Source organism: Mobula birostris, chromosome 8, assembly GCF_030028105.1.
Source record: "Mobula birostris isolate sMobBir1 chromosome 8, sMobBir1.hap1, whole genome shotgun sequence".
In the NCBI taxonomy this organism is placed as follows: domain Eukaryota; kingdom Metazoa; phylum Chordata; class Chondrichthyes; order Myliobatiformes; family Myliobatidae; genus Mobula; species Mobula birostris.
Genome location: NC_092377.1, coordinates 86,374,522 through 86,398,488, shown reverse-complemented (window position 1 = coordinate 86,398,488; position 23,967 = coordinate 86,374,522). Strand labels below are relative to the sequence as shown.

The 23,967-nt window shown below is 39.9% G+C and overlaps 1 protein-coding gene across 14 annotated transcripts in view; it reads right to left on the bottom strand.

The window, feature by feature from the left end:
• ralgapa2 (Ral GTPase activating protein catalytic subunit alpha 2) overlaps nucleotides 1–23,967 on the bottom strand; it is a 560,288-nt gene that overhangs the window by 233,670 nt on the left and 302,651 nt on the right. For all 14 annotated transcript variants that reach the window (XR_011886861.1, XR_011886862.1, XR_011886864.1 and 11 more), the window contains exons 28-32: nucleotides 15,357–15,465; nucleotides 11,137–11,247; nucleotides 10,931–10,999; nucleotides 10,701–10,838; nucleotides 3,623–3,806 (exon numbers count right to left, since the gene is read on the bottom strand). Coding sequence is in view for 10 of the 14 variants with exons in the window: in XM_072265566.1 (XP_072121667.1) it covers nucleotides 3,623–3,806; nucleotides 10,701–10,838; nucleotides 10,931–10,999; nucleotides 11,137–11,247; nucleotides 15,357–15,465 (611 nt within the window). In the remaining 4 variants the exon portion in view is untranslated. The remainder of the gene's footprint in view (nucleotides 1–3,622; nucleotides 3,807–10,700; nucleotides 10,839–10,930; nucleotides 11,000–11,136; nucleotides 11,248–15,356; nucleotides 15,466–23,967) is intronic.

Below are 23,967 nucleotides of genomic sequence, written 5' to 3'. Positions count from 1 at the left end.
AATGCCACTCAATGGAAGCAATATTTGTTTTGTTTATTTTGTCTTTACTTACTGATATAGTGTGGAACAGGTCCTTCTGACCTGACGAGCTGCACCACCCAGCAACCCATCTATTTAACCCTAGTCTATTCACAGGACAATTAATCTACTACCTGGTACACTTTTAGACTTGGGAGGAAACTGGAGCACCTGGAGCAAACCAACACACTCACAGGAAGAAAGTACTAAGTTTCTTACAGAGGACGCTGGAACTGAGCTCTGAACTCCAGCGTTCTGAGCTGTAATAGCATCATGCTGACTGCAAAGTGGTCAGGGGTCCCAATTATCATAGAAGTGGCAGTTACAAACTTCAATGACTAAAGCAGATTTTTCTACTTCACGATTTAGGAAGATACTAATTTCAATGTTCTATTTCTTTCCATGGTACATTTTCACACAATGATGACTCAGTCATAGACAATAGGGAATGCAAAAAAAAGGCTTTAATCTGGAAGCACCAATTTAATTTGTCATTTTTACAAGCAAGAAAGCAAATTATGCTGCATTTATTGAGGTTTACAAACCTGCTTTTTCTCTTCATTCTTTGTTAAGAATAATAATTCTGCACTAAAATGCTGTTGTACACCTGTTTGCAACCAAAATCATACTTTGTCAAAATGAAATGAGCTGTTCTGAATATGACCTTGCATTGGTATGTGGGCTACAATGGAGTTCTGAAAATCAGCCTGTTAGAAGTGAGCCCCAATATAATTAACATCTTTCAAAGGTGGTATCTTCCATGCAATGCAAAACAAGCCATGATCCCACAAGTAAGGCTGTACATGTTATGCTGGTGGCTTGGAAAAGGAGAAGTTGCAAAGGGTAGAGTGAATGGCACACAACCTTAATACTGTTGTTCATAATTTTAAACGTCACCAGTCAGTCATTTTGAAATAAAGGAACAACAATTTGTTGGAAGCTCTTGGCAGGTCTAGCAGCATCTGTAGGAGGAAAGAAATTCTCAGGACTGATACAGGGTTTCGAACTGAAACACCAGCAATTCTTTTCTCTCACAAATACTGCTTGACCACCAGCAGATAGTTTATTGCTCCACATTCCAGCATTGCAGCCTTGATTTTTAAAATAAGGCATCTATTGATTAGTCTGTTCAGATTATTTTCAATGAACTTTCAATGCCCTAGTAGAAGCAAGCTGAATGAAGGCAGTTGGATCTTTAGCAGTAAATCCTTTCAAAGGACCTGAACAAGCTATCCCCTGACCCACTCCCAAGCAACCACTCCAATGAAACAATTGAAAAATACCTATAACGGTGGCTCAGTTTGGCTGGATGTAACTTCTGCCAAAAATCAAACATTTCTAAGATTCAGAACATTCTAATTGTAATTAACTAAAATTAAATTGAAACTCAAGCCCTAAAACATTGAAATAAAAAGTTTTAAAATAAACTTTTGCTTATTCTCAATTTTTTGTAGCATCCTCCAATGAAATTGATTTAAGGTGCAATTAGGTGTCACATTTTGAGAAGACAAATTGCGGTAGGAACTTTATAGTGAATGGTAAAGCCCTGAGGAATATTGTACCCTGGAGTACAAGTACATGGTTCTCTGAAATTCATGTTTAGGTAGACAGGGTAGTGAAGAAAGCTTTTGGCTCGCAGGCCTTCATTAGTCAGGGCAATCAGCATTGAAGATAGGGCATTATGTTACAGTTATACAAGAGGATGATGAAGCCGGCTTTGGAATTTCATCTTTATTTTAGGTCACCTGCTATTGGAAAGATCCCTTTAAGCTGGAGACAATGCAGAAAAAAAATTATGAAGCTATTTCTAGGTTCGAAGGGCTGAGATATGGAGAGAGGTTGAGCAGGCTACGATTTCATTCATTGGAATGCAAAAGGATGACAGGTGATCTTAAGCAAGCGTATTAGATAGTGAGTCTTTTATCCTTAGGGTTGGGGAATCAAGAACTAATGGGCATATGTTTGAGGTGGGGGTGGGGGGGAAGAGATTTAATAGCAACCCGAGCAGCAACTTTTTCCACCCAGAGAGTGGTCCATATATCAAATGAATTTGTCAGAGGAAGTGGTTGAGACAATACTTAAGAGGCACTTGCACAGGTAACTGAATAGGAAAGGTTTAGAGGAATATGGGCCTAACGTGGGCAAATGGGCACCTTGGTCAGCATGCATCCACTGAGCCAAAAAGGCTGGTTTCCATGCTGTTTAACTCTTTGATTCTAAAGTAAAGTTACCTCTGCCTCATCTGACCCTGTATGGGTACTGGAGTAGATTCCACACTGCAAACAGTGTATGGAGGTTTCATGTTTACATATGCATGTGCAGGAATCCCAGACTTGCTGGCATTTCCTGGCAAAATTCAGATCATTAATTGTCTAGTAGGTTTGATTATTTTTATTGTAAACATACTTTTCAAAATGAAATCCAATTTCTCCCAGTGTTAGTTTTGATGTTTATCTTACTTCGACAAAATTCAAAACCTGGAAGTGGAAATAAAACACCTATTTTATTTAACACAAGAATGTCCTGCTTTAGCTTGTATGTTTGCATTGAACAGTAATGTCTGGACTCAAAATATGAATATATACACCCAGTAACCACTTTATTAGGTACTTCCTGTACCTAATAAAGTGGCCAATTATTGTATGTTCATAGTCTTCTACTGCTATCGCCCATCTACTTCAAGGTTCGATCTGTTGGGTGTTCAGAGAGGCTTTTCTGCACATCACTGTTATAATGTGTGGGTACTTGAGTTACTGCCACCTTCTTGTCAGCTTGAACCAGTCTGGCCATTCTCCTCTGCCCTCACTCGTTAACAAGGCGTTTTTGCCCATAGAATTGCTGCCCACTGGGTGTTTTTTTTTGTTTATTGCACCTTTCTCTACAAACTCTGTGTGTGAAATCCAGGAGATGAGCAGTTTTGCGATCTCAAACTCCAATCTGCATTATAATACAGTCAAACTACCCCATCTGGCATCATTTCTTCCCAGTCAGATGTGACTTTACAAATCGCATCTTACTGTCCGCATGCTTTACCTGTGTTGACTTTACAACAACTGAACTTCTTGAACATGTCTGCATGCTTTAACCACTGCAGGTGCTGCCACATGATTGGCTGATTAGATATTTGCATTAACAAGCAGGTGTACCTCATAATGTGGCCACTGAGTGCAATTCAAATAAATAATCATTTATATAATCGATAAACAGTTAATAACTATGACTGGTTGCATCATGTAACAAATTTTAAACAGAACCTAAAAGTCTCTGCAAACAAAAAAAGGCATTCAGCCAAAATTTTCCAATCAGCATAGAATTAAGGCTGGTGTTAAATAATTTATCTTTAGTGGGTTAATTCTTACATTAAAAATGTGAAATGGAAAATCTATGTTACACAATCAAAACTACGGCTCTTTATTTAAGGTCTGTGGCTGTGATTGTACCAAACTATAACTTTTATATTAGTGTGTTAACATCCCCAGAAAGTGTGTTTATTTGTAGTAAAGAAATTGAGTCGTCAATGACTAAATTGGAAGAAACATCTTCTATTGGAGATTTCCTAAGAATTGCAATTCAGTATAAATTATTCTACATATGAAGCACTTACTTTCAGTGATAGTAAGAAGGCTGCCTAAATCTTTTGAGACATATGAATGTGTTGGTTCAGAATTTTTGACATTTCCCAATGTCAAAAATGGATCATATTCTGTAGAGGAGACATCTGCAAGAGTCAGCAGGTATTGACTTTGTTGAGTAAAGAGGTTAGAGCCATAAACACACGAGTGTAATACCTGTAAAACAAAAAGCAACAGATGGGTACGATGAATCCCACACACGGTTATGATCTGATTCATTGAGCTAGTTTTATGAGTTCCCTGACACTGCAGCTTACTGTTAATTAATTCATTTTGTAAACAGCACAATGAAATGGCAGCATCATTTCTCTTTTCTATCAAATCCATATTATTTTACTCCTCCAGGATCTAATTAAAAGGAAAGATGACGCACAGTGACTAATCACTGCATCGCTGCTGCTGCATTTACAAGCATGTGAACAATATAAAATTCATCCTTAAATAAAGATAAGGTGCATTCTTAATGTGGTAATTGATGGCATGCTATACAAGATTTATTTGGTATTATTTTATTTTCACTAGTTGCATTACTTCTTTCTAAAAATGTTGAAGTAAATTAGTAATTCAAGTCTGAATTGTATTAGGTTCTGATATTGAAACTCTCAAGGACTTCTCTTTGTAATCTAACTTTTATCAAAAACTTAAAATAAAATAGGAAATTTAAAAAAATAACAAAAAATGAAACTAAATGACATTTGTGGAGGTGCAGAGGATATTTACCAGGATAGAAACATAGAAAATAGGTGCAGGAGTAGGCCATTCAGCCCTTCGAGCCTGCACCGCCATTCAGTATGATCATGGCTGATCATCCAACTCAGAACCCTGTACCAGCCTTCCCTCCATACCCCCTGATTCCTTTAGCCACAAGGGCCATATCTAACTCCCTCTTAAATATAGCCAATGAACTGGCCTCAACTGTTTCTTGTGGCAGAGAATTCCACAGATTTACCACTCTCTGTGTGAAGAAGTTTTTCATAATCTCGGTCCTAAAAGGCTTCCCCTTTATCCTCAAACTGTGACCCCTGGATTCCGCCTGGACTAGAGAACACAAGTTATGAGGAAAGTTTGAGCAAGCTGGGGCTTTTCTTTTTGGAGGAAGGAGGATGAGAGGCGACTCTTGGCTACTGTTGTAGTTGGCTTTACTTTAAGTCTTTTTGGACGAGGACATGTTGAAACAAAGTGGAGAAACTGACTGCAGGATGCATTTGCAAAGTGTGTAAAATTGTAGAAACAATTTTGCAAAAAGCATAACTGAATGGTGCAATGGTGCTTTAATAGGACGCGTATTATAGAAATTGGAAAAAACCATATACAAAGATGATTAAGGTTGGAATTTGGTATTGGTTTATTATTGGCACATGTACCAAGTGAAAAGCTTCTGTTCAAGAGTTCAACTTCAGCTTACAAGAAGTCCATTCAAGAGTCTGATAACAGCAGGACAGAAGCTGTCCTTAAGCCTGGTGGTAAGTGCTCTCAAGTGTTTGTATCTTGTCCCCAAGAGATGACTGGGATGGGAAAGGTCCCCGAAGGGAGGGGAGAGATGACTGGGATGGGAAGGGTCTCCGATGGGAGGGGAGAGATGACTGGGATGGGAAGGGTCCCCGATGGGAGGGGAGGGATGACTGGGATGGGAAGGGTCCCCAACAGGAGGGGAGAGATGACTGGGATGGGAAGGGTCCCCGATGGGAAGGGAGGGATGACTGGGATGGGAAGGGTCCCCGATGGGAGGGGAGAGATGACTGGGATGGGAAGGGTCCCCGACAGGAGGGGAGAGATGACTGGGATGGGAAGGGTCCCCGACAGGAGGGGAGAGATGACTGGGATGGGAAGGGTCGCCGACGGGAGGGAGAGATGACTGGCATGGGAAGGGTCCCCCAGTTACTTTGGCTGCTTCCTGTGGCAGCAAGAAATCTCGATGGATTCACAGGAGGGTAGGTTGCCTTGCATAATAGACTGAACTGTGTCCACAGGTCTGAAATTTAATTACTAGATCAACACTTTGGTAGGTTTAGTAACATGGGTCATATTTTGCCGATCTCCCTGATCCCAACTGCTTGATCATGCTGTGTGTATTGCTTCTCGTTCTCCCAATTTCTATTCCTGGCCCCTAACTGTTGGCTTTCCCATTCTCCTTCAAAGCCTTATTGATATTTTCTGCTATCCTATTATGAAGGAGTGGAAGACAAGATACTTTGCTGGTTTGCACTGTGAGTGAGGTAATAAGGGACCATGGTCTGAGAATCAGACATTCAATCTTACCTCAATGAAGAAAGAAAATACTTTCTCCACATGGACAACAACATTTCCTCCACCATCTCCATCAGCACAGGTGCACCACAAGACTCTGTGCTGAGCTCCCTGCTCTGCTCACTTTACACTTACGACTGTGTGGCTAAGCACAGTTCCAATGCCATATTAAACTTGGCTGACGACACCACTGTTGTAAGTCGAATCAAAGGTGGTGATGAATCAGCATATAGGAAATCAGGCTGAGTGGTGCCACAACAACAACAACCTCTTACTCAATATCAGTGAGACCAAGAAACTGATTATTGACTTCAAGGGGAGGAAACCAGAGGTCAGTGAGCCAGTCCTCATCAGAGGATGAGGTGGAGAGGTCAGCAACTTTAAATTCCTCAGTGTTTTTATTTCAGAGTACCCGTCCTGGGCCCAGTACAACTACTAAGAAAGCAGGGCAGCGCCACTACTTCCTTAGGAGTTTGTGAAGATTCGGCACGACATCTAAAACTTTGGCGAACTTCTAAAGATGTGTAGTAGAGTGTATATTGACTGGCTACATCATAGCCTGATATGGAAACACCCACGCCCTTGAACAGAAAATCCTACAAAAAAAAAGGGTAGATAGGGCCCAGACAACCATGGGTAAATCCCTCCCCACCAAACAGTACATCTACATCAAGCATTGTTACAGGAAAGCAGTATCCATAATCAGGGACCCCTCCCAGGACATGCTCCCTTTTCATATTGCCATCAGGAAGAAGGTACAGGAGCCTCAGGATTTACACCACCAGGTTCAGGAATAGTTATTACCCCTCAACCATCAGGCTTCTGAACCAAAAGGGATAACTTCACTAAACTGAATCGTTCCCACAACCTATGGACTCACTTGCAATGATCTCCTTATCTCAAACTCTAGATGTTTTTTGCTTTTATATTTGTTTTTTTTTTGTATTTGACCAATTTGCTGCACACTGGTTGAACACCCACATTGATACAATTTTTCGTTGATTCTATTATGGACTTATTGAGTATGCCCACATGAAAATGAATCTCGGGGTTGTATACAGTGACATATTTACTTCGATAATAAATTTACTTTTTACTTTGAACTAAGGTTTTAAGTGCCCTGATTAAAGTCTCATAAGGATTCAAAAAATATCTAAGCACGTGGGAGATGACTTGTGATTTAGAGAACTTGCTGAAGATGACAAAGGGATAATTTGACAACTATTTTGTCAAATGGTAGCTTTGTCTAGCAAAGTAAAAATCATCACAAATTAAACAATAGACTAAAAATGTATTAGACAAAATATTTATAGAATTATTGACATTACAAATCCAAATTTATAATTTTCACTGGCAATGAACTCTATCCAACTCCAGTTCCCAGCTCCAAAGTGAGTTTGATATATGGGTAATTTTGCAAGTACAGATTACAAGCTAAGGTAGAAAGTAATGGCAGGATGGAAAAGAAATTCAAATAGAAAGTGAAAATATTTAGTTAAAGCCAAGAAAGAAGAAGGAAGCAAATGGTTAGCGATTCAGCTGAAGCTGACAAGGGGGTTTATACACAACACCAAAGAATATTATGCACAATTATTTGACATAATGAGAATTAAAGACAAGCCAATGAACATTTTAGAACTTCATTTCCAACTTCACCTTATCAAAATATCACTTTTTTTCTTTCCCTTAAAGAAAAGTGCTATATAACGTTGGTTTAACCCAATGTGGATTAGGAAACTGCTTCATCGAGCGCCTTCACTCCGTCTGTCACAAAAGGTAGAATTTCCTAGTGGCCACCCAGTTCAATTCGACTTCCCATTCCGACATGTCGATCTATGGTCTTCTCTGCTGCCTCGCGGAGACCAGTCACAGGTTGAAGGAACAACATCTCATATTCTGCCTGGGTAGCCTCCGACCCAGAAGATCATCAATTTCTCCAACGGGGTAATTTCTCTCCCTTCTCTCTTTTTCCATTCCTCTTTCTGGTTATCCTCTCACCCCTTCTCTTTTCCTCACCTGTCCATTAACTCCCCTCCTTCTTCCCTTTCTTCCATGGTTCACTGTCCTCTCCAATCAGCTTCCTCCTTCTTCAGCCCTTTCTCTCTTACAACTATTACCTCCCAGATTCTTACTTCATCCCCCTCCCACCCAGCTACCTTCCACCTTATCTGGTTTCAGCTGCTACATAGCAACCCTTCCCCTCCAACACCTTTTTATTCTGCTTTCTGACCCCTCCCCTACCAGTCCAGATGACAGGTCTCAGCCCGAAATGTCGACTGCTTCCATAGATGCTGCCGGACTTGCTAAGTTCCTCCAGAATTTTATGTGTGTTGCTCAAGATGTCTAGCATCTGCAGAATCTCTTGTGTTATTTAATGATCAGTCTTGCCAGTGTGCACTTAAGTCAAATTTTCACTGAGGTGTAGCTATGAGCCTTCTCAGTAATTACATAATTGAGTTTCATATTTAAACTCAAACATGAAGTGCTGATGGTCTTTACAGTGAAGGCTTACTAGAGCAAAATAAAAGCAACAAAATAACTAATCATACAATTGTTTGGTTTGGTTGAGAAAGCAAACGCTTACTGTGAGGCAACCTACAAAAGGCATTTATTATCGCAGCCACGAGAAGCTATAGCATATAATCTGCTTTCCATTCAAGACAGATCCATATGTAGTTACACTCTGTTGCTAACAAGGAATAAAATGAGCCAGTGCAACTTGGTTTTACTCACCGACAGATTACAGAAACAAGAACCCATAATTCAATTTTCAGGGAGAAATTGACACAGTTCAGTGCACTTGAAATCAATTGAAACTCTTTGCTCAGTTTACAGAAAAATAATTAATTAGAGCAAAAAGCTAGTTACTGAACCTTATGTTTGCAGTTTTAGGATACCTACTCAAGGACAAGTTAGAGCGACTGAAAGAAACAAAGGATATTAACCGGTCCAGAAACTAAATTTAATAATAAATAATATGCATCTAATGAGTATCAGTTTACACAAAGTATATCAAAGGTTAATACTGAGTAAAAGGGATATCAAAGTTGATGACAAGAACTGCGAAACTGTTCAGCTGATGATCTTTAAATGCCTCAGAATAAAGCAAGCCATTAAGACCATAGCACCAGTCACAATTTTGAAAGATAGATCTGATATTTTTGATCCTGGCTGGTTTCCTAAAGCACTCTAGATTTTTCCTTATGAAGTATTTATTGAATACTTTTGAAAGGTACTCATAAAACTTCTTTGACCATCCCTTCAGTCAATAAGTGACAAAACCATGGTCATTTGAAAATAAGTAAAAATTCAGGTGCTTAAAAATATGGAATAAAACGGAAAATGTTGGAAATACTTAGTTGGTCAATATTGTCAATAGAATGATCAAATGTATGTGAACAAAATAATACTTGTTAACATTATATATATTAAATCAAGTTATATTAATTTATTGACTTGTCAATGCTAAAAATAACCTAAAACGTCCCTCACTCATTTAAGCTAGATCTAATAAATTAATTTATTAACATAGCAGCAGAATACAATGTAGAACCTCTGAAGGCTATTTGTGTGAAGGCTATTGTGAAGGCTAGTAGTTGATTTTACTTCTGGTAAGATGGCAGCATGTGTAAACGCAGTGGCCTTTTGGGGGCCAACTAAAGGTATTACTTTCTTTGTAAAATTTGTTTTTTTACCATCTAAAGACAATTCTACTCGAAGAACATTGGGTACTTCAGAGCTACTCCATCAGAGAGCTGCTTTTTGATCAGAGCAGCTGGACTGGTGTCGGAACTAGAGCCTGCCAAGGTGTTGAAGGATCCGGTTGGGATATCAGAGGAGCTGACCTGCCTCCAGACCCTGTTGCTGCCTGGCACTTGGAAGCATTGGAGTTGGTGCAGTATAACTGTGGGGATTGTCTCAAACGTTTCACTTGAAGTCATAAAACTCTGTTGGACAGCGATACTGTAAGTTGCCATTGGCTTGTTACCCTTGTTTGGTGGAGGGACAGTCAACATGGGAGCTGTGTAGCCTCAACCGTAGCAAGAACTAGGCCTCAAGCCTCAGGCTTGCCTGTTGCTGCAGACCAGGTGAGAGATACGGATGTGCTACAGCATGGTTGAACTTGGCTGGAGCCTGACCTCTCCCGTCAGTGCTGCCTTCCCATGTTTGATCAGTAGAATGACAGGCGGATTGGGTGCGTATGTACATTGCCGGGAGACTGTACCATCGACTGCTGGACATTGTTGCTCAGGATCATGGACTATATACGTTTTTTTTTGAGTGAATATGCTTCTTTGGTCGATATTTTGAATAATGTTACTACTTTTGAACGTTTGCTTGCTATTTTGAATGTTTTTCACCTTGGCCTCAGAGGAACGATATTTTGTTCAGCTGTACCTATGTATGGTTTGAATGATAATTAAACTTGATTTTATTTGACAGTTTGACTACTACCATTGTCCTCACTTTTTGGATAATATCTGTTGGTAATGATTCTATGTTGAATTTAATCCTACCTTCACCCTAACACAGAGTAGCTCTTTCTATTGCATATTCCCTCTCCTCCACTAACTCTTTTTCAACTTTCACTGCTTCATGCACCCTTCCTCCAGGGCAAAGACATTCCAAAGAAACTAAGGTATACAGGATCAATTTATGATTGTAATTCATTCAGAATTATTTATTATAACAGAGTTTCATGAATAATGTGATTGTTTTTCAATTAACTCACAGCTATCTGGCAACAAAATGGCCTTCAATAGTGAAAGTCCTAAACTATAGGACAATACAAAACATACATACCCTGTATATATAATCTAATAAAGGTGCCTGGCGTGCCATTTGGTCTTCCATCAAAGCTGCACTAATAGGTTCCAATAAAGCTTCCACAGACATTGCCATACACCAATCCAAGAGACAGAGTAGCAGGGATACTATTAACTAGAAGGTAAGAAAATATAATGCGTTATTCTGCATTAGTTTCAATCTTTGCTGTGCAGCTGGAAAGGAGTAACATAAAAAGTCACACTCACCCTTTTATCTGCATCAACAGATGAATGCTCTGCACTGGGCAAGAGAAATGCAATAGTGGCAACAAGGATCTGCATTTAAAAATATTGTTCAGTTTTATTACAGTACATACAAACCATTTGTTTAACAAACATTTGAATCAATTTCAATGGTATACAAGAATAATATGATTTTCACACTCAGACAACTATGAAAGAAAGCAATTTACCTCAGCAATTTTCTTGGGGAGCTGTGATTCATATTTCTTAAGCTTTTCCATTTGAGTAACCAACAGTTGCAGCATGTCACAAGCCACTTCAGCAACTACTTTGTTGGAAAACTTAAAACAAAACATGTCGTTGAAAATATAAACCACATCTAAACACTCTTTTTAAGCCACAATCTAATCTTGACACGTTCAGTGAAAAATAAAACTAGCTTTGGGATAACTAAGGTTGTGATCTGACTTGTAAAATTCATGAACAACTAAAGAAAATTACAAATAAGAGTTAATTCACAATAGAAATAATATAATTAGTTATTTGCATAATAACCAAAAGGAAACAAAAATATCATATAAATTTATATTGGATGAAACTAGCATTCTGTTATCCAAACAAAGTAAATGACTTCACAAATAAACATTTTTTAACCCTTGTTATGACTAACACTAGCTGACCAGGGATATCAATTATATATATGTCATCAAGGGCCCCTAATCCTTTGTGTACCTTTACAATGATTCTGACATATTGTTAGTTTCTCAGAATCTTATACTGCACAATGAAAGAACTCTCCCTGATCATCAACTGGTTAAGTACTGTCCCTGTCTATGAATGGATGCAATTTTCAACTGTGAGAATTGAGATCAGCTGGCTTGCAAATGGCTGTTTTATATCCAGACAGCTAGTTGCTTAAGAAAGCCTAATTAGCAGTTGTGCATCCCTAATAAAGATATTCTGCACAGCTGTTATGCAACTAACATTCAGAATCTTAAGGATTATCAAGAAAATATTTACCTTTTGTTTGGTTACAAAGAATCAGGAATACTTTCTTTTAAAAACAAGGCTAGGCAAGAGAATTGCAACAATGGTCTGTCCTATCATTTCTTGTTGCAGCAGAGGGTACTATACACTGAGAATGCTTTCTTTGTGCGTTAAAGTATTTACCAATTGATAGTAATTAACTATGGGTAGAAAAGTGGACTTGACAAAGATCAGTCTTGACATTAATGAATGGTAAAAAGGTTTCAAGATAAAAGGAAGATACAACTGCCCCTTGCTCGTATTTCCCATTCTTATAACTTCTAAAGAATTTTAATAACTTTTTACTGCATTTTATCAATCTATTTTAGAAACATCCTCTTGACACGTCACAAGTGCTAAAATAGCAGATAAAATTCATGCTGCATTGAGAACATTCTGAACATTTTCCTATTGTTTTAACATTTATATATATAGTAATTATACACATCGACATTATGCACAGCATACTTCAAACAAAAGTTCACACAGAGAAACAGTTAATTAACTACCAAAATTTTCCTTTCCTTTCTAATGCTAATTTCAAAGAAAGTTTTTCTTCTACTTGAAAATACATGAAGTTATATGTTAATATTGTAAGTATCATTAGCATTGGAAATGATAAAATAGTTCTAATCTCATTGTAAAAACAAAAATTCACCTTTCTTTTTATAAAATTCATGTCCCTTGAACTTAGAAGAAAAATATTGACATTTTATAAACCTCAACTACTATTTCTCATTTGTCAACATTTATTAACAAGCACAGCTGAAAAAAGCTACAACTTCTGAACATCTAAATTTCTATAGTGTATGTAGACTTAAGACTTAAACAACACCCTCAATTCTTTTGAAACAATGGAGTAATATTTTCTTAAAGTCTCATGGAAGCCCTATGGTATTTGTCATAAGTGCAAAAGAAAAATTAAACTCTCAATGAAAGTTAATTTTGTTCTTAACACTTCCATTTCAAATGTATTTTGAGAATCTGCTTATACCAAGAGAGTATACATCTATATTACATTTAACATTGTAGGCCAAAAGTCGGAATCAATTTTAGTAAATGCCAAATAAAAGGACATGCAATGCCGTGATCCAACCCCTGATGCAGGAACTAAAGCTCTTAAAAAAAAATGAAGTTTCACTCCCAGAAAGGGGAAAGGTATAAGAGCAAAAGCCAGAGCCAACTTGGTGAGATGGAGAATATGATAATAATAATAATAACAAACACTAATGCACGACATGTGCCAATACATAACTGAAGTGAGAATCAAACTGATTGTATTAGACTAAGAAAGGGAAAAGGAAATTATGATAGGCAAATACAACAAATTGGAATAAAATGACAATGATCTTAAAAGAGACCTGAAAGTATTTTATAGATATATAAAGTGAAATAGGAGGCATAATGACTCAATAGGGACCAAAATGATAAGAGCCAAAGAGGAAGAGTAAGGACCTTAATGAGAACTTTGTATTGGTCCTTTGCCAAGATCTCCAAAGGGGGACGTTATAGGAGCAATGGGCAGGATGAAAACTGAAAAGAAGGTGGAAGTAGTAAAGCTGGCTATGACTTAATTCAGTAAGTCTCCTTGCTGGTATACATCCAAACATAGTCATAGTCATACTTTATTGATCCTGAGGGAAATTGATTTTCGTTACATGCTGAACATATACAAGTGTGAGGATTACAGAAGGACTTGCTGTAATCATCCGTTACTCCCCAGAAAAAGAATGGTTGGGGCCAGTTTAAAAAACAAAGACTTGTGGAAGCAGTAATTTAATGGCAGCATGATAACAAAGTAGTGTATGGATGACACTACAAACAGAAAGTTGTAGTAACAATATTGCTTCCAGGGGCCATTGAAAAAGAACACTGTTTCTTATATACACACACATACGTAGCAGTATTCAGGTATGAACAGTAAAATATTCATATCAGTAGATGGTATGAAATTTGTAAGAGTGATAATTAGTGGTGAGAACAATAATGGATTACAAAAGGATATATATTGGCTAGCACAAGGAGCAAACGGAAACCAATACAATGATGAAGCAATACATTTTGGCATGAAGAACAAGAAGCAAAATGCAGACCATACGGCACAATTATTAAGGGCTGCGTACAAACACAGACTCCTAAACATATAAAAACATTATACCTTTGCAACTGACAGGGCACATTGAGAGAATTGCTTAACCACAAATCATATATTTTCTTCAATTCTGGACACTATACTTAGAAGGAACTGAAGAATCCTTAACAGACGCAGATATAATTTCCTAAATGATTCCACAAAGAAGGGGTTTTAGTTACAGTACATTCCCCAGAAATGAACACCCACTTATGGGCCTCCCATAGATTGATAAACTTCCATAATATTATAAAAGTCACAAATCCTATGTAAATACATACTTTTGTTCCTATGAATGTCAGAACTTGTGTCCTCTCTCTCTACTTTTAGTAATTGTTCATTCTTATCAGCCTTATGTGCTTTTGAGAGAATTCAACACAATTCTGTGAAGGCACGATTACCATACAAAAGTGATCTCTGTGTATTTTCTGACATAGTCAAAATTGACTTATGATTATCTGCAAAAATGGAATTCATTCATTTCCTGGGGACATCCTGTTCAAGAACAGACTGGCTAAGCGGATGTTGCTCTACTTAGAAAGCAGAAAGATTTGCTAGAGATGAGTAAGATCATGACACGTTCAATAGGCTAAGTAGGGAAACTACTCCCATTTATGGTTGGTTCAAGGACCAAAGGACTCAAAGTAATGGGAAAGGATGAAGGGCGGGGGCACTTAAAAGAGTAGCTCAAACTTGCTTATGATATGGAACTAATGGTCAAGAAGGGTGGAGGGAAAAGAGTAATAGAAGGCTTCCAGAAGTTAATTCAATTGCTATGAAAAATATTATTTCCAGGGTTACAGTGGAAGAAGTAGAATTGGACCGTACTTTGCAAACAGTAAGTAGGACCTCAGTGGGATAGGCAACTTCCTTATTTGCTGCAACAATACTCTGATTCTACAGAGGTAAAAAGATGGAAAGGTGTACGGAGGGAATTCTAGAGAATGGCATTGTCAAAGATTCAATGAGAATTTAGGGTAGGCTGTGTAAATTTCCCGTTCTTTTACACTCAACTGCTAATACGGTGCAGAAAAGAGAATCAATCTGTACTTGTCCAAAATACTTATCTTACAATTGAAGACAAAGCCAAATAAATCAAAACAATCAAGTGTACATATACTGCTGCAAAATATTTAGGAAAAGGCATTGATTATTGAACTGAAAACAGTTTTTATTCTCCTGAAATAGCATTGCAAATTGTATTTTTATCCATTACAAAGGCTATAGAAAAAAAGTTGTTTTATTTGGTTCCTTTGAAATGAACATGTCACTCTAGAGAGAATTAATTATTACCTTAAGTGTCACACCTAATACATTGAGTGCATCTTGGACCTGAGCGTGGTTTGTGCACTGCACCAGTTCTTCACTAATCCAGATTCCAAGACTACACATTGCAATGCAGCTGAATAAAAATCAAAAAACACGCATCAAGCAAAATTAAAAGTTGCATTTGAGTATCCATTGACATTGTTATTCTCTCCAACTTCTATTTTTCTTAGGTCTCATTATCAATGAGGTACATTCTTCTACCAGATGAAGCTCCATACTTGGACACAAACCCTTCTCTGTATCTTCATTATTGGAGATTAAAAATATGACGTAATGATACAATTAAAGCCACCTGAAATCAATTTGATTGTAATCAATTGATTAGAACAAGCTGGGCCCAGTTGTCAATCCCCTCCCAAACACACTTGTCCCTAGGTCACACCTAATGTTTCTTTCCCAGTCCACTGCAGCAATCTTTGTCGTAGCATCCTGCAAAGCAGAATGGTCTGAATGGCAAATAGGCTACAATGGCTTTCTGCTGGAAGGCCTTTTTCCCTGTTTCTAAACTTCTCTGATCCAATCAGAGGAATCCTGAAACAATTGGGAAACAAATTAAAATGAATTAATTTTAAACTATGGAACTACCTGTATTGAATTTAACAAATGCAGCTGTACAACAGTCAAGCAAACAGATACAAGATACATTCAGTCCCTGAGATCAATAAATTAATACTGAGCCTAGGAGCAGTCCAGGACAAATAGGGGTCAGATGCACATACACCTATGAAAACCAGAATTGGAACCAGCTGTGGGTTGTACATAGAACAATGATCAGGTCGTTGACTGTCAAGGTACACTTGTATTAATGATCATTGAGGAGGAGATGCTGTTACTAATCCTCACTGACTGATGTCTGCTGATGAGGAAATCGAGAATCCAGTTGCAAATGGAGGGTCAAAGGCTCAGGACTTGAAGCTTAATGATGAGTTTGGATAGGGTGATTGTGTTGAATGCTGAATAACCGATGAGCAGCAGTGTGATGTAGGAAATCATAAACACGACAAATTCTGCAGATGCTGGCAATCTAAAACAACACTCTCAAAAGGCTGGAGAAACTCAGCAAGTCAGGCAGCATCCATGGAAATGAATAAGCAGTTAATGTTTTGGGCCAAGACCCTTCCTCAGGACTGGAATGGAAGGGGGAAGACAACAGGATAAACAAGTGGGAGAAGGGGAAGGAGGATGGCTAGAAGGTGATAAATAAAGTTAGGTGGGTAGAAAAGGTAAAGGGCTGGAGAGGAAGAAATCTGACAGGAGAGGGGAATGGACCATAGGAAAAATGGAAGGAGGAAGGGACCCAGGGAGAGGTGATAGGCAGATGAAAAGAGGTAAGTGGCCAAAGTAGGGAATGGAAGAAGCAATGAGGATTTTTTTTTTAAACCAGAAGGAGAAATCAATGTTCATGCCATCAGGTTGGAGGCTACCCACATGGAATATAGAGTGTTGCTCCTCCAACCTGAGGGTGGCCTCTTCGTGGCACTAGAAGGAGGCCATGAATCAACATGTCAGATGTAGGAGTTCATATTGTCTAGATGGTCAACAGGAAAGTGACAAGCCAGAAAAACCACATACTGTATGTTGTTGACTTATTGTGGCAGTAGACAAACTCGAGTAGATTCAGGTCACCTGAGGCAGGAGTTGATTCACACCATAACTAATCTCTTGAAGCACTTCATTACATTCAGTGGAAGTAGTAGTTTAGTAAATTAACTAACAATTTGAAAATGCACACACGAGGAAATCTGCAGATGCTGGAATTTCAAGCAACACACATAAAAGTTGCTGGTGAACACAGCAGGCCAGGCATCTATAGGAAGAGGAACAGTCGACGTTTTGGGCCGAGGCTCTGACGAAGGGTCTCGGCCCAAAACGTTGACTGTACCTCTTCCTATAGATGCTGCCTGGCCTGCTGCATTCACCAGCAACTTTTATGTGTGTAATTTGAAAATGCATCTTTGATTTGTGACATAATAGTCAAATCTAATGTTCATGTCTATATTTTAATTTTGCACTTCTGTTGGAAAAATAGTAGATTGAAAAGCAGTCTGATAAACTTTTGATCAATATGGGACTTTTTATTCATACATAGTGGCAGATGTTGATTGAACAATCAAGTACATTACACCATGTGAATGTATTAAAACTTTCCACTAAAGTTTATGCTTGGTGTCATAACTGTTTTTGTGGTTTATATTCTATTACATTGTACTAAATCATGCATAATATCCTGTACTGGCATTCATTTAAATATCACAATTCACATTTGCAGAAGATTAAAAGTGGCGAAATATGCCAAGGCAAACTGAAAAGAGACATTGTTGTCTAGATTTTATTTTATTCCCTTTCTCAGGATGTGGTGTTTCTGGCAAGCCCACTCCCGATGGACTTGATAAACGATCATTCTGAACTGCTGCAATTCTTCTGGAGAAGGCATTCCCACAGTGCTACAACATAATAATGTCGATGACAGTTGAAGAAGAGCTAGCAAACTGAATAACACCTTCTTGTACCAGGCCAATTGCAATGCAGGTCAAAGCCTCTTCAAGTGCATATTTAAGTAATATTTAAAGGAAATGATTGTTTCATATTTAACAGCCTCTCAGGGAGTGAGTTCTTGACCTCACCTTCTTCTGGGTGAAAAACATATCTTTGTTATTACTTCCCTTTAGGACCCTCAAACTTTTATATTCCTCAATCTCCCAGAGATCCGCATTCTCAGTGTGCACTTTTGTCCATGAGAAGGACCATAGCTAAGAAGAAAGCCTAGATGAGTTAGAATTTTCCAGTGCTGTAGATCATTTTTTCCCCTCCAATCCAATCTTCTTTCATAATGGTATTAACCTGTGATCTTAGTAGTCCTGTATACAGTTCTAGTATAATCTCTGCTCTTATATTCTATGCCTAGGCACCTAAAAAATTCCACAAATTTCCTTAACCATCTACTGATCTTTAAAGATCTGAGGATACACAACAGGACCCTCTGTTTATTCACACTGCTCAATATCCTCCCATTTATTATATATTGCTTTAGCTTGTTGAAACTTTCCCAAAAGTATTAACTCACACTTCTTTGGATGAAATTCTATTTACATTGTTACTATCAGCTAACCAAATAATGTATGCCTTTGTATAACCTTAAGATCTCCTCCTTACCAGCAACTACAACGCCATTTTTCTATCATTTAAAAACTTCTTTCCCATGCCTCTTACATTTATATTGAAATCACTGATAAATATTGCAAAAGTGGGATATGCAGTTCTAAGATTTAGAGATGGCAATACAAGAATTCAATATATTTTGAAGTCAAAACAGGGTGCTCGATCAGAGGGACATTAGGACCTCGTGTGTCCTTTCTTTCACAGAATCCTGGTTAACCCCGTCTGTACCAGATGCAGCGATTCAGATCGACGGGTTTACAACATTCATAGTCATACTTTATTGATCCCAGGGGAAATTGGTTTTCGTTACAGTTGCACCATAAATAATAAATAGTAATAGAACCATAAATAGTTAAATAGTAATATGTAAATTATGCCAGTAAATTATGAAATAAGTCCAGGACCAGCCTATTGGCTCAGGGTGTCTGACCCTCCAAGGAAGGAGTTGTAGAGTTTGATGGCCACAGGCAGGAATGACTTCCTATGACGCTCTGTGCTGCATCTCGGAGGAATGAGTCTCTGGCTGAATGTACTCCTGTGCCTACTCAGTACATTATGTAGTGGATGGGAAACATTGACCAAGATGGCATGCAACTTGGACAGCATCCTCTTTTCAGACACCACCGTGAGAGAGTCCAGTTCCATCCCTACAACACCACTGGCCTTACGGATGAGTTTGTTGATTCTGTTGGTGTCTGCTACCCTCAGCCTGCTGCCCCAGCACACAACAGCAAACATGACAGCACTGGCCACCACAGACGCATAGAACATCCTCAGCATCGTCCGGCAGATGTTAAAGGACCTCAGTCTCCTCAGGAAATAGAGACGGCTCTGACTCTTCTTGTAGACAGCCTCAGTGTTCTTCGACCAGTCAAGTTTATTGTCAATACGTATCCCCAGGTATTTGTAATCCTCCACCATGTCCACACTGACCCCCTGGATGGAAACAAGGGTCACCGGTATCTTAGCTCTCCTCAGGTCTACCACCAGCTCCTTAGTCTTTTTCACATTAAGCTGCAGGTAATCTGCTCACACCATGTGACAAAGTTTTCTACTGTAGCCCTGTATTCAGCCTCATCTCCTTTGCTGATGCATCCGACTATGGCAGAGTCATCCGAAAACTTCTGAAGATGACAAGACTCCGTGCAGTAGTTGAAGTCCGAGGTGTAAATGGTGAAGAGAAAGGGAGACAAGACAGTCCCCTGTGGAGCTCCAGTGCTGCTGATCACTCTGTTGGACACACAGTGTTGCAAGCACACGTACTGTGGTCTGCCAGTTAGGTAATCAAGAATCCATGATACCAGGGAAGCATCCACCTGCATCGCTGTCAGCTTCTCCCCTAGCAGAGCAGGGCGGATGGTGTTGAACGCACTGGAGAAGTCAAAACACATGACCCTCACAGTGCTCGCTGGCTTGTCCAGGTGGGCGTAGACACGGTTCAGCAGGTAGATGATGGCATCCTCAACTCCTAGTCGGAGCTGGTAGGCGAACTGGAGGGGATCTAAGTGTGGCCTGACCATAGGCCGGAGCAGCTCCAGAACAAGTCTCTCTCAGGGTCTTCATGATGTGGGAGGTCAAAGCCACTGGTCTGTAGTCATTGAGGCCGCTGGGGCGCGGCGTCTTCGGCACAGGGATGAGGCAGGACATCTTCCACAGCACAGGAACCCTCCGGAGCCTCAGGCTCAGGTTGAGTACATGGCAAAGTACTCCACATAGCTGAGGGGCACAGGCTTTGAGCACCCTGGTACTGACACCATCCGGTCCTGCAGCCTTGCTTGGGTTGAAATGTTTCAACCCAATCAGGATAGATTTACAGAGTCTCTCAACAGCAGAGGTGGAGGAGTATGCCTCATGATCAACTCCTCTTGGTGCATAAATATATAGTGCTGTCCCAATTCTGCTCTGGAATATCTTGCAGTTAAATGCCGTCCATTTTATCTTTCATGGGAGATTTCTGTAATCATTTTGGTAGCGGTATACATTCCACCTTAGGTCAATGTCAATCAAGCTTTAGATGATCTGAGTAATGGGATCAACATGCACAAAACAGTGCACCCTAACGCCTTCACCATCGTTTGGGGGATTTTAACCAAGCCGGTTTGAAACAATTACTAAACAATTACCATCAACAGATCACTTGCAATACCAGAGGAAACAACACACTGGACCATTGTTACACCACCTTCAAGAATGCCTACTGTGCTATACTGCTGGCCTTCATAACAAAGGGAATTGAGTATAAGAGCAAAGAGGTCCTTCTGCAGCTATACAGGGCCCTGGTGAGACCACACTAGGAGTACTGTGTGCAGTTTTGGTCTCCAAATTTGAGGAAGGACATTCTTGCTATTGAGGGAGTGCAGCGTAGGTTCACAAGGTTAATTCCCGGGATGGCGGGACTGTCATATGTCGAAAGATTGGAGCAACTGGGCTTGTATACTCTGGAATTTAGAAGGCTGAGAGGGGATCTTATTGAAACATATAAGATTATTAAGGGATTGGACACGCTAAAGGCAGGAAGCATGCTCCCGCTGATGGGTGAGTCCAGAACCAGAGGCCACAGTTTAAGAATAAGGGGTAGGCCATTTAGAACGTAGTTGAGGAAAAACTTTTTCACCCAGAGAGTGGTGGATGTATGGAATGCTCTGCCCCGGAAGGCTGTGGAGGCCAAGTCTCTGGATGCTTTCAAGAAAGAGATGGCTAGAGCTCTTAAAGATAGCGGAATCAAAGGTTAAGGGGATAAGGCAGGAACTGGATACTGATTGTGGATGATCAGCCATGATCACAGTGAATGGCGGTGCTGGCTCGAAGGGCTGAATGGTGTACTCCTGCACCTATTGTCTATTCCACGCCCTCACTTTGGGAAGTCTGATCACCTGGCTGTACTTCTACACCCTGAGTATAGGCAGAGACTGAAGACTGCAGCACCAACAGTGAGGACCAGAAAGATATGTACAAGAGAAGCACAGGAGTGCTTACAGGACTGGTTTGAATCGGTGGTCTGGACCGTATTCAGGGATTCATCTTCGCTCTGGATGAGTATGCTGCAGCTGTTACCAATTTCATTAAAACCTGTGTGGATGAGTGTGTGCCAACAAAGACTTACTGTATATTCCCAAACCAAAATACGTGGATGAACCAGGAGGTACGTCGTCTTCTGAAGGCTAGATCTATAGCATTCAAGGCTGGCGACCCAGGTCTTTACCAGAAAACCAGGTATGACCTGTGGAGAGCTTTTTCAAGGGTGAAAAGACAATTTTGAACAAGGTTGGAGGCGACTTCGGATGTACGACAACTCTGGCAGGGTTTGCAAGATATTACTTCCTACAAAGCGAAACCCAATAGCGTGAATGGCAGCGATGCTTCATTACCAGATGAACACAACACCTTCTATGCCCACTTTGAAAGGGAGAATATAACGACATCTATGAAGATCCCTGCTGTGCCTGGTGACCCTGTGATTTCTGTCTCAGAGGCCGATATTTGACTGTCTTTAAAGAGAGTGAACCCTCGCAATACAGAAGGCCCCAATGGAGTACCTGGTAAGGCTCCAAAAACTTGTGTCAACCAACTGGTGGGAGTATTCAAGGACATTTTCAACCTCTCACTGCTATGGGCAGAAGTTCCCACTTGCTTCAAAAAGGCAACAATTATACCAGTGCCTAAGAAGAATAATGTGAGCAGTCTTAATGACTATTACCGGGTAGCTCTCACATCTAGAGTGCTGAAATGCTTTGAGAGGTTGGTCATGACTAGACTGAACTCCTGCCTCAGCAAGGACCCACTGCAATTTGCCTATTGCCACAATAGGTCAATGGCAGATGCAATCTCAATGGGTCTTCATACGGCTTTAGACCACCATACAAACAGCTATGTCAGGATGCTGTTCATCGACTATAGCTCAGCATTTAACACCACACTCCCACAAACCTGATTGATAAGCTACAGTGCCCGGTCCTCTGTACCTCCCTCTGCAATTGGATCCTTGACTTCCTAACCAGAAGACCACAATCTGTGCAGATTGGTGATAACATCTCCTCCTCGTTGATGATCAACACTGGTGCACCTCAGGCGTGTGTGCATAGCCCACTGCTCTACTCTCTCTATACCTATGACTGTGTGGCTAGGCATAGCTCAAATACCATCTATAAATTTGCTGATGATACAACCATTGTTGGTAGAATCTCAGATGGAGATGAGTGGGTGTACAGGAGTGAGATATACCAACGAGTGGAGTGGTGTTGCAGCAACAACCTTACACTCAACATCAGTAAGACGAAGGAGCTGATTGTGGATTTCGGAAAGGACAAGATGAAGAAAGGCATACCAATCCTCATAGAGGGATCAGAAGTGGAGTGAATGAGCAGTTGCAAGTTCCTCAGTGTCAAGATCTCTGAGGACCTAACCTGGTCCCAACATATCAACGCAGTTATAAAGAAAGCAAGACAGCGACTATACTTCATTAGGACTTTGAAGAGATTTGATATGTCAATGAAAACACTCAAAAACTTCTACTGATGTACCATGGAGAGCATTCTGACAGGCTGCAACACTGTCTGGTATGGAAGGGTGGCTACTGCACAGGACTGAAAGAAGCTGCAGTGGGTCATAAATTTAGTCAGCTCCATCTTGGGTACTAGCCTATAAAATACTCAGGGCATCTTCAAGGAGCGGTGTCTCAGAAAGGCGGCATCCATTAATAAGGACCCCCAGCACCCAGCGCATGCCCTTTTCTCACTGTTACTATCAGATAGGAGGTACAGAAGCCTGAAGGCACACACTCAGCGATTCAGGAACAGCTTTTTCCCCTCTGCCATCCGATTCCTAAATGGACAGGGATCACGTGAATACCTCACTTTTTTTTAAATGTACAAACGTATATTATTTCTGTTTTTCCACAATTTTTAATCTATTCAATATACATACACTGTAATTGGTTTATTTATTTATTGTTTTTTTTCTTCTATATTATGTATTGCAATGAACTGCTACTGCTAAGTTAACAAATTTCACGACATATGCCGGTGATAAGAAATCTGATTCTGTAAATTGGAAGGGAATCTGCAGGTGGTAGCAACCCAGATAACTGCTCCTTCTGATCTGGACAATTTGAGAGGTAGTGTTGCAGTTACCTGAGCAAGCAGCTGCAGTGTGTTTTGTACATGGCACACATTGTAGCCGCTGAGCATCAGTACCAGAAGGAATGCATGCTTGTGGTGGCAGATGGAGCACCAGTCAAGAAAGGTGATATTTTCTGGGTGGTGTTCAGCTTCCTGAGTTTTTCTGGAGTCGTACTTTTCAATATATGTAGGCACTATTTCACTGAACTCCTTGCTTGTGTCTACCTGATAGTGGAAAGGCACTAGTGTGCCTGGAAGCAAATCACAATGGAGCAGTAGTGATTTGCCTCTCACCACCC